The sequence below is a fragment of the Tupaia chinensis genome, unplaced genomic scaffold, assembly GCF_000334495.1.
Source record: "Tupaia chinensis unplaced genomic scaffold, TupChi_1.0 Scaffold000362_1, whole genome shotgun sequence".
Lineage (NCBI taxonomy): Eukaryota > Metazoa > Chordata > Mammalia > Scandentia > Tupaiidae > Tupaia > Tupaia belangeri.
The window spans coordinates 4399252-4410627 of record NW_006159859.1 but is presented as its reverse complement, the minus strand read 5'-3'; the positions used below and the strand labels follow the sequence as shown (position 1 = coordinate 4410627).

Sequence of the window (11376 nt, the reverse complement as noted above, 5' to 3'; positions counted from 1 at the left end):
CCTGCTGAGATTTAGGTGTGTGTGTTGTGTGTGTTTTAATTTAATGCAGGCTTTCTAAACCTTGGCACTATTGATGTTTCGACTAGATAATTATTTGAGAGGAGGAAGAGAGGTTGTCCTGTATTCTGTGAGATTAACAATATCCCTGGCCACCCTGCTAGCTGCAAATTGTACCCCTTCAGTTGTTACAGTCAAAACTGTCTCTCAACATTGTCAGACATTCACTGGGGACAAAACTGCCTCTTGTTAAAAATCACTGTTTTAATGATATTCCAGTGCTCTTATTAGTTTTTATCCACACTAGTTTCTTCAACAGTGTTTACTGTCATTTGTATTTGTGATTTCCATTAATGTTTAGGCAGAAATGACACTGAGGTTTTTTTGTTTTGTTTTGTTTTGTTTTTTGAGAGGTTTTCGCTATAGGGCATGTGCGCTCGCCAGACAGACAGAGACATAGAGACAGAAAGCGAGAAATCACCCCCCAGGGGGGATGGCCACGCCACAATCCCTTCTCCTCCATTCTCCTCTCAGGATCTTGGGCACGCACGCACACGCACCCGGCGTTAGTTTTAAGCCACCGGGTCCGGGACGTGAACTGCGGTCGACTACGTGGGAGTCCAGCGACATAGCCATTATGCTAACTGCTGGTTCCCGACACTGAGTTTTAATGCAGTGAGAAGTACCTATCTCATCGGAAAATCAATTGTGTTTTAAAAAGAAAACCTTTCATGAAACACACATTTCAGAGAACGAGATTTATCATTTAACAAATATATATGCTATTTGATATTTTAATTCAGTACAGTAAGAAATCCTTGTAAAATAATGTGATGTCTCTTACTTTTGATTTGAAACACTGATTATTACTCTTAAATGTGAAATATATACATTCGAAAGTTCTTGAATATGTGAATTATTGTATGACAGTTATGTCATAGTGCTTGTAGTATGTCCATTCAAGCCAGAAACAAAATGCTATCTAGTTTACCATTAAGTTAAAAGTACGTATTTAAAGGTACTCAAGTTCTCATAATGCATGAAACAACCAAAACTGCTCTGGCATAGTTTTTTTTTTTTTTTTTAATAAATAATATAAATCTCAGATATTATCCTCTTCCAAGTTTATTTTAAAATATATATATCAATTACTATTAAAATGTTTATTTAAAAAGTAGTATTTTGCTTCATACTTAAGGAATGAAAGAATGTTTGTATACCTGGTGTTCCAGTTTTGCTAGCAGAGGTCTTTGTTCCACTCTGAGTAGCATTACTTCCAGGGGACGATGTCTCTGTAGGATATGTAGTCCCTAAAGTCTCTAGTTCTCCTCGGTTTGAAGAAAACACCAAGTCCAGGGATGGCAGCTTTAGCATACATTCTACTCTTGATACTGGTAAACAGCTAAATTTGATCTGTGAGGGCTAAAAAGAGCAGAAAGCCAAAAAAAAAAAAAAAAAGTTTCTAGGGACTAGATAGTTAAAAATTTCATAATGGATTCCAATAGTTACACTTAGTTTCTGTTTCAGTCTGCATATATCAAATTTATCACGTTTACTCATTTGACACATAGATTTTGTGTTTAATGTCCTAGCTTTTTCAAACAGAAAAACATGATACATGAACCAAAATATATTAACACAACAGAATCATTTTTTAAAAGCCAAATATTTGAGAAGCCAACTCTGATCAATACATATTGGGGTATTTGAATGATTTAGAACCATAAAAATATTTATACTCACACTTGTTCATAATAAACTTATTTTAAAGGAAGTAATTATGCTTATGTTAAAACTAAAAACTACTGCTGTATTAAGAATAAGTTATACATTTTCAAGCCCTCATCCATTATGTATTTTCATTAGATCTTCCAAAAAACTACTGTAGGGCGCCTCCATTCTCTTCCCGAGAAGAGAATGGAGGAGAAGGGATTGTGGTGTGGCCATCCCCCCTGGGGGGTGATTTCTCACTTTCTGTCTCTCTGTCTCTCTCTGTCTGTCTGGTGAGCTCACGTGCCCTATACCTAAAAAAAAAACTTTCAAAATAAAAATAAACTAGTGTAAAACTCTAGAGTGTCAGATTTTTGGGGAAATTGCTATTATAGAAAACAGTTGTGGGGAAAAAAATAGTTGGAACAGATAACCATTAGCATTTCTTTTATTCTTGAGTCTGATTATAAGATCTTAATTGAGGGTAAACTGAACCCTAAAGTTTACATACATGTAAGTTCTCAAATCCTCCTTAGTAAATGGATTTGACCAGATGCTAAATATGTACTCCTGAAGGCCTATTGGTAAAACTGCATTTTAGAATAAAGTATTAAAAAATAAAATATTGCAAAAGATATATAACTTAGCAAAAATTCTAACAAAAGTACTATTGTCATGTTGTATCTCAATTATACTTCATATCTACCCAAAACGGATTGTAGTGGTAAGAAATAAAGAGACCATAATAAAACTGGCATTAAAGTCTTAAATGAGTTTTACTATGTATACTTTTATTTTTGCCAGCAAAATATGGGATATAAATTTTGGAACCCAATGAGCCTTCTAAGTAGAAAATGTGAATCTAACACATGGAATTTTACATTTATGTCCTAGAGGTAGAGGGGACCTCTTAGGCATCACAGACATATGGAAGGTCCTGAACCCAAGGTTAATAAAATGTTTACAGGGAAATAATGCTGAAATGTTCAAATAAACTTAAGAAAAATATTTTTCTTAAAAACAAAAAGGAGTAAGTAAAGTATATCACCTGAACTCGTACGTAAACCACAACATCTACAGGAAAGGAAGAATAAGCTGATGTTGAAGATGATACTAATGATGTTGTTGATTCTTCCATAGGATCTGGTATTTCAAAATGCCCCATATCTTCATCTTGTGAGCTGACAGCTGTTAAAATATTTAGTGTTAAGTTCTATGATTAGGTCAAGGGCAAATGAAAAGATCTTTATATCTCATACTATTAATAGTACTAAGAATGGAGGTAAGAATACCCAGAAACCTTTCTTATGTGGCTCATCATTCCACACATTTTCCCCTATTCAATGCTTTTGCTCATTCTCCCAAATGCTAATTCACCTGCTCCTATACTAAGCATTGTGTACAGAAAACAGTGATTATTCCCTTGCCCTCAGTGAGATTCCAGTCCAGGAGACATATTAATATAGGACTTTAATTTTGCCATTAAGTAGTTTCAGCAATGAGAAAAACATAGAACCTCACACCAGGACTTATTAATAGTTTCTTCATTTATAAATAAGGATTAGATTATCTCTGAAGTTCTTTTCAATTCTGTAATTCTTTTATAATTGAATGTTTTGTATCATAATGTATAGTAGCCTAAAGAAATCCTTCTATTAATATGCAATAGGATCCTAAGTACATGTGCTGGGGAAGTAGTTAAGTAAGATGCTTACCTGTGTAATTCCTTTCAATTGGTGTAATGGGGATTGTCTCCAGAGCCTTTTCCAGAAAGTCTAACAGGCAGGGACTAATCACCATTTCTTCTGGTAATGACTGAAGTGCTACCCAGGCATATAACTTGGCTGTTTTCACTCCTCCACTTCCTTTTCCTTTGGCTAGAACATTTACAAATATGAGATACATTTAATGGAATTTAATAAAAAGTTCCAATAAAATGTAAGACAGCTATGAAAAATTAGAATTATATGACAGTTTAATCAGGTGAAGTACTTTATACTTAAGACAAAAAGAAAGCAATAAAAATAGGCTGATAGAAATGATACATTAATATTAGGATAAAAGATGATTAATGATGTATAACACAACAGTTATTCCTACTTGTTCTGGGTCACAAATTTTGACCCATATTTTCAGCTTTATACTTTGCTAAGTCTTTCATTAGCATTAGTCATTCTGCCCATTTAAGAAGATATAAAGAACTCTGGCCAATAATATCTAGTGACAAGGGAGGAAAAATGTCATTGTTTTCAGGTTTTCTTATCCATAGATTGTACCTATGGATGTACCTCTCTCTTTCCTTCCAGCTAAATAAATATTTCTGCTTCAGCACAATGAGTAGAGTATATAACAAAGATTTGGCTAACTTTGGTTTAGGTTCCCAACTCTATTTTTTCCCCCAACTCAATATTTACTAGCTGTTTAAACTAGGAAAGACATTCAACCTCTATAAGCCTTAACTTTCTGCATTTATAAGATGAAATAATAGTATCTGTTAAGCACTTAATGGACATGAATGTGGCCTTGGCAGCTGAAAAGTCACATAAAAGTATTAGGCATTATCATTATGATTACTATTTTAAAAGGCTTATATATCAAGTTCCATCTACCAACTGAAATGTTTTCAAATAATTCTTGTCCAACTTGATATTGCCTTTATTAGAAGTGATATCATGTAAAGTATCATTTACATGCTGTGGTAGTGAGAACACAAGAGGGCTTTAGATGATCCTTGCCTCCTGGTATTCATGCCCTGCGTAGCTCCCCTGGCACTGACCTAGATGATCAATAAGATACTGTGAAGTGATGCCATGGGGCTTTGGAGGCTAAGCCATAAAAGATACTGCAGCGTCAGCCATGTTGTTTTGGATCACTCCTTTTGAGCAAAGTTAACTGCTATCTCATGAGAACATTCCAGTAGGTTCGTGGAGAGGTCCATGTGGGAGGAACTGAGGCACCAGTTCCCAAATATGTGACTAGGGCATGATGAAAGCAGATTTGCCAGCCCCAGTCAAGTATTCTGATAACTGCAGCCCTAGCCAATATCGTGACTTTGTGAAGGTCCATGATTTAAATCTCCTGAACTAAAGTGCTCCTGCATTTCTGGTGGACAAAAACCATGTTTGAGATTATAAGCTACTAAATCCTGATTAGTCTGTTACACAGTAGATAATAAATAAATGTGGTCGAGCACAATGTCTTTGTATGTAAGACTATTTCCATCTGATTATAAGCTCCTACGTTTGAACTGCATAAAACACCCTTTCCTGAATATACACAGACATAAAAATTTTAATAAACTACTGGGTTATCAGAAAAGTCATGATGTATTCTGTTTTTCTATGAAAAAAGGCATCATAACTCTTGACGACCAATATTTAGTATGATAAATTTATTTTAAGACTGCTATTCTAAAGCAATATCAACTTAAAAAGAGCCTATAGTAATTGTCTCACACTTCTATATATAAATTTTGTACTGTCATTTTTGACAAGTCAATGTCTTCTTTTCTTTCTTTTTTTAAATACAAGATACCACTATTTCATGATTCTCCTGCCTCAGCTTCCCAAGCAGCTGGGGCCACAGGTGTGTGCCTGACTTCATGTCTCCTTTTCTTAAACTTACAGATTTGCGAGTATCAATAGAGCAAGTAGGCGATGACTGAAAATTAAGGAAAAAAAATTTAAAAAGAGTATATTCTCCTTAAATACCTGTGGGAATAGGTGGGGGTTGGGGAGGAAGTAAGGTGTTAGTCTTGTTCTGGACAGTGCAAGGTAAAGGAGGAGAAGGAGGAGATGTTGCACTATCTTTCATACCATACAGCTTGGACTCTTTGGAGAGTGTTCTTGGCAAGGAAGATCCTCTGGAGGCATTAGGTGATTCAGTCTTTAGTGTCTTGGAATTGTAATGCAACTGTATTGAAACAAATAAACTTTCAAAATTAAAACTGTACAAATGAAGAAAACTAAGAAATGTAGAAAATGTCATAGAAAGAAGTACAATGATCCAGGAGTCACAAATTAGCTTTTTTTCCAGATTTTGTCATTTTTCAAAATAAAAATGTCATTCCAGATCACTGTTAAAATTCTCTCCAGTTAAAAAGCATAAGATTCAATTCTAGATTCTATAGACAGTTGTTAAATAAAGTTGCACTGTGCAGTTTAGCAAATATCTTGTACATATCAATGTGTAAAGAAAACTAACTTCTTTCTGCCAAATTTACATGAAAAAACTGTATTAATGAAAAGGCAATCTGCAATTCAGATGTTTTCAGGTTCTGAATATGGTTGTATCAGTTGAAAGTCTATTTTCTACTACAATTTTTTAAAAGCACAATATATATGATAGAAAATAAATGTTGTTGGGTGAGCTGGTGACAGGGTAAAAGCAGGTGGATTCCACATGGCCAATTATGCAATCCCAGATCTGGTGGCTTGAAAAACATGGAAGGCACTTGTGCATGTGTGCCTAAAATCCTGAGAGAAGAATTGAGAAGGGACTGTAGTGTCTCCCCCGAACCCTCACTTGAGGATGCTTTCTGACGTTCCCTCTCTCTATGTACACCCTACGATATTTTTAAAAAGAAAAAAAAAAAAAAACACTGTTACTAGTAATCTAATTCCTTATCATACATAATTAGGTTCTTACCTTTACATCAACTCCAGGAATGTAAAATACTGTTGTTTCTAAATCACTAGGCTTTGTTTGTAGTGATGAAGGCACTTTTTTGCCAGTCATTAGATGGGTGGTAGAAGCATAATTAGTTTGAAACTTCTTCTTTTTTGAAGGAGAATCTTGATCTAAGCTCCTGGAACTTCGGTCATAACTCCTATGAATAGAAAAATGTTTTATCATTTTTAAAAAAAGTACACATTTATCTCATTTTGCTTAAAATCAAACTGTTTACACAGTATGGAATATAATCATTTAACAAGTTGAAAAAATAGGGCTGGCCTCATAGCCTGGTAGTTAAGAGAGCTGGATCTCACATGGCAATCAGTGGTTTGCATTCTGCCCCTGGCAGCTTGAGAAACATGCCAAGTGCATGTGCATTCGCACCCCAAACCCCAACAGGGACAAGATGGAGAAATGGAGAAGAGGGGGGGTAATAGCAGTGTGACCACACCCCACGGGCCTGCCTCCCCCCCTTTTTCTCTCTGGGGAGTGTGCATGCCCTCTAGCAATTAAAAAGTTGAAAAAGTAAAGCTCATTAGTGTCTCTAGCTAGACAGTCAGTACCCTGCACAAGTGATAATAATGCCGTATGTTTCATAATTCTATAGGGTAGATACCTTTATTTTCCCCTAAAGGCACAACTATTTCACTTGAACACATTAGGTTGAATCAAATGAAACATACGTTCAAAAAACAGAAAACAAGACAAAAAAACCCTCCTAAATATCAGAATTTATTGTGTATTATTATGGTTCAATAAAACATAAACCAACAGTCATTCTTTTATAATCACTACTACATTTGTCTGAGGCTTTAACTGTTTAAAGTGCCTTTTTATTTTCTCATATAGAAACTTCATTAGACCATTAAAAAATCTTTATAAAAAATTTCAAACATATAAAAAGTAAACAGAAGAGTATCATGAATCCCTATGGTACTTATTACTCAACTTAAACAAATGTCAGCCTTTTTCTTTCTACTATTGTCTACATCTCTGCCCACCCACTCAACTATTTATTTTTTAAGAATTATTTTATTATCTATTTTAAATTTTATTTATTCATTCATTTTAATTTGAAAAGAGACAGAGAGAGAGGGAGAGAGAAAGTGAGAAAGCAAGCCACCGGGGTCCAGGACTCAAACCATGGTTGGCCATGTGGGAGTGACCAGCGCCTTAACCACCATGCCACCTGCTGGTCCCTATCAATTATTTTTTTTTTACAGTTCATTTTTAGATGAGGAAAGAAAAGCAAAACAAAAATTCAAAGAAAAATATAATAATGTAATGTTAAGCCTATTTATATCATTATTTAATGACAGAAACAAACAGTAAAGTTGCAGTTATATTCTGTACATTTCAGTCTATTGAGGCCTCTTGGTGCAATCATTTCCCAATCTTTATTTCTTTCTGAACATATCAAAACTCTCAGTGACCAAGATATATCTGAATACTACTGTTCTTTAAATTAGAAAGGTGCAAAATACAAGGACAGAGACTAAATGAAGAATTCATGCTTGTTGAAAGGAGAATGCCACAGATGTAACTATTTTAATTAACATATTTGCCAGACTCTAAATCAGACATCTATTTCTAGTTGCCAGAAAATACTAGGCACTTGTGTAAAGAAATTTATGTTATGCAAATAATCATGCAATGATTACAAATATGATTAAATCCATTCTTTAAAGGTGTACTTTGTGACTGGGAGCAGAAAGTAATACATGAATGTTATTTCTATCAGGTAAAATGACATGTAACCTTTTCAACTAATTGCTTTTTTAAGTATCTCTTTCTTTTTTCCATGAGCAAGAGAGACAGATGTGAAGGAGACAGAGACACTCCACCCCCAGTAGGGTCCCCATACCATGGATCACCCTCGGCCCCAGCCAGGGCCAGATCACAGATGTTCTTCCAATTGGCACATCACAGGAAGTCTCCAAAATCAAACCGAGAACGTTCTACGTGGCTTACCCTTGTAAAGCTTATGTTCTCACTGTGCCACAGTCTAGCCCCACAGCCATTCTCTTACCTTCTCAAACTAATATCATCATGTTCTTGTAAAAGGGTGGTCGGGTGAAGTACACATTTTCCACTATCTATTTCAACTCGTATATCAAGTTCAAAGTCAATATTTCTCTCTGTAGCTGTTCCACTAAGACTTCGGTTAACTGGTGTTGTTGGCCAGCGTTCTGTAAATAGCTGGTGAACAGCAGCAAAGCCAGTTGCTTTTTTACGTGATGTATGTCTACAGAAAGAACCACTGATCATTACATTGTAATGAAGTGTGAAGTCTTTTAAGCAAACTATTTTCCGACATACTATGTGAGTAATAAGTCTGTAAATAAATATTACTATTTTTTATAAATTCAATTTACACAACTTAGCTCATACTAACTGAAGTTTTTTCTAAGTTTAACAGAGTCACATTTAATCAACAACTGTGTACTGAGTAATTATTACATGCTAAGCAGTGTGCTAGATGATGAGGACACAGGTATAATCACTGCTTTAAATTGCTTGAATATCAGTATACAAACCACATTCTGTTAGTTAGAGGAGATTTCATTTTCTTAAATTATAAAATCTAAATGCTATTTTCAAGATTTTATGAAAATATAGGACAGGAAAGAAAAAAAAATAATGTCATATACTCTTCAACAAATGATATCCACATGTAAAAGAATGAAATTGAAACCTTCATGGGACACATACCAAAAAAGTAAAATAAAAATGAATTAAAAACTTATATATAACATTTGAAACTATAAAACTGTTAGAAGAAAACAAGAAAAAAACTTCATCACATTCACGTTGACAAGGATTTCATGTATATGACACCAAAAGCAGACAACAAAAGCAAAACTAGATAATGAGACTACATTAAACTAAAAATACTTTCAGATGAAAGGAAATGAAATACTGTGAAAAATCATGAAGGGGAGAAAATATTCATAAACCAAATATCTGAGAAAGGATTAATTTTCAAAATATTTAAGAAACTCATATAACTCAATAGCAAACAAACAAAAAACCCAGTGATAAAATAGCCTAAGGGCTTAAATAGACTTTTCTCCAAAGATGACATAAATATAGCTAACAGGTACATGAAAATATACTTAATTTCACTAATCACTAGGGAAATGCAAATCACACCTGTTATGACTATTAAAATAAAAATTTTAGAAAGTAAGTACTGGTAAGGATGTAGAGAAATTGGAACCCTTGTATACTGTCGGTAGGAATGCAAAATGGTGAAGCTGCCAGGGAAAATAGTACAACAGTTTCTCAAAAAATTACAAGTAGAACTACTGTATAATCCAACAATCCCACTTATAGATATTTACCCAAAAGAATTATAATAGGGATTTCTGAGATATTAGCACTCTCATATCCAGTGTATCATTTTTCACAATAGCCCAAGATGTAGAAACGAACTAATCGTGCATCAACAGAGCTGTGTCTCCAGCGAGCACATGTGCCCTATAGCAAAAATCTCTCTTTAAAAACACCAACAACCAAAAACCCAGAAGAGTGGATAAGATAAATGTGATAGAATATTAAAACATGATAGAATATTACTCAGCCTCAAAAAAATGCAAGAAATGTATAGTATGTAACAGCATGGATGAACTTGAGGACATTGTATTAACGAAATAAACCATTTAAAGAAGGACAAATACTACATGATTCACTTACATGAGGTGTCTAAAATAAACTCAAGCAAAGAACGGAACAGTGGTTGTGAAGCTTAGAGGGAAGGGGAGATGAAGAGTTGTAATCAGTCAGGCATAAATCTTCCATTACGTAAGAGAAGTTCTAGAGATCTGCTGTACAATATTGTGCCTATAGATAACAACAGTGCACTGTATGCTTAAAAGTTTATTAAGAGGGGGGGACCAGCAGTTAGCGTAATGGCTATGTCACTGGACTCCCAGGTAGGGCACCGCGGTTAGAGTCCCGGACCTGGTGGCTTAAAACTCATGCCAGGTGCGTGTGCATGCGTGCCCAAGATCCTGAGAGGAGAATGGAGGAGAAGGGATTGCGGCGTGGCCATCACCCCTGGGGGGGTGATTTCTCGCTTTCTGTCTCTCTGTCTCTCTCTGTCTGTCTGGCGAGCGCACGCACCCTATAGCAAAAACCTCTCCAAAAAAAAAAAAAAAAGTTTATTAAGAGGGTAGATCTCATACTATATGTTCTTACTCAAATACATTTTTAAAAATTTTGTTTTAATTTATCAAATTGTACATGTGGAAAAGATGACACTAAATTACATCTCTATAAGCCTGACTTAAATTTGTTTTTTTTTAATGGAAGGAAACACTTAACAAACAGAATGTCAAGTTCTCTGTTGAAAATGACATATATGATAATAGCCTTGATTTGATTATTATGTACTACATGCACACTTTGAAAAACTATATTGTGTGCTATAGAGATGAACAGTGATGTAACAAAAAATAATAAACACAATATTAGGTCATCAAGAAAGTCGTGACATATTTTTCTATGCAAAAATGTGTCATGACTTTCCTGATGACCCAATAACATAAAACATTAAATAAAAAGGCAATGTAGAGAAGAAGCCACGGGCCTTCAGAACAAGGTTCCACATGGCTACTGTGAACTAGATTTTTAAGGGAATGAAGACTTTCTACTAATAATTCAGCCTCCAACAAACGAGCTAGCGGTAGGGAGCCCCCCTCTGCACCCCCAGCCTTCTCTCTCTGTCTCTCAGTTCCTGTCTCTCCCTGCTTCTGTCTTCCCTTTTTTTTTTTGGTAATATTTCCTTTTTACCATTTTTTCTTTTTCAAAGAGGCCCAGTTTTTCTCTGGCCCTTAGCTCCGCCTTCCTTCTTGTTAATTTTCGCTCTGCTCCTCCCATCCAGGCAGAAGAACCGCGGGCCTTCAGAACAAGGTTCCACATGGGTACTGTGAACTAGATTTTTCGCGCGGTGCTTGTGCGCCGCGCGGTTTTGTATTTTGTGATTTTTTTTTT

At 35.2% G+C, this 11376-nt stretch overlaps 1 protein-coding gene across 1 annotated transcript in view; it reads right to left on the bottom strand.

The window, feature by feature from the left end:
• Nucleotides 1-11376, bottom strand: part of BLTP1 (bridge-like lipid transfer protein family member 1) — a gene marked incomplete in the record, with an annotated part of 179272 nt that overhangs the window by 23040 nt on the left and 144856 nt on the right. The window contains 6 exon segments of the mRNA XM_027773678.1: nucleotides 1218-1419; nucleotides 2756-2895; nucleotides 3423-3584; nucleotides 5418-5619; nucleotides 6355-6535; nucleotides 8411-8626. Coding sequence (XP_027629479.1) covers nucleotides 1218-1419; nucleotides 2756-2895; nucleotides 3423-3584; nucleotides 5418-5619; nucleotides 6355-6535; nucleotides 8411-8626 — 1103 coding nt within the window.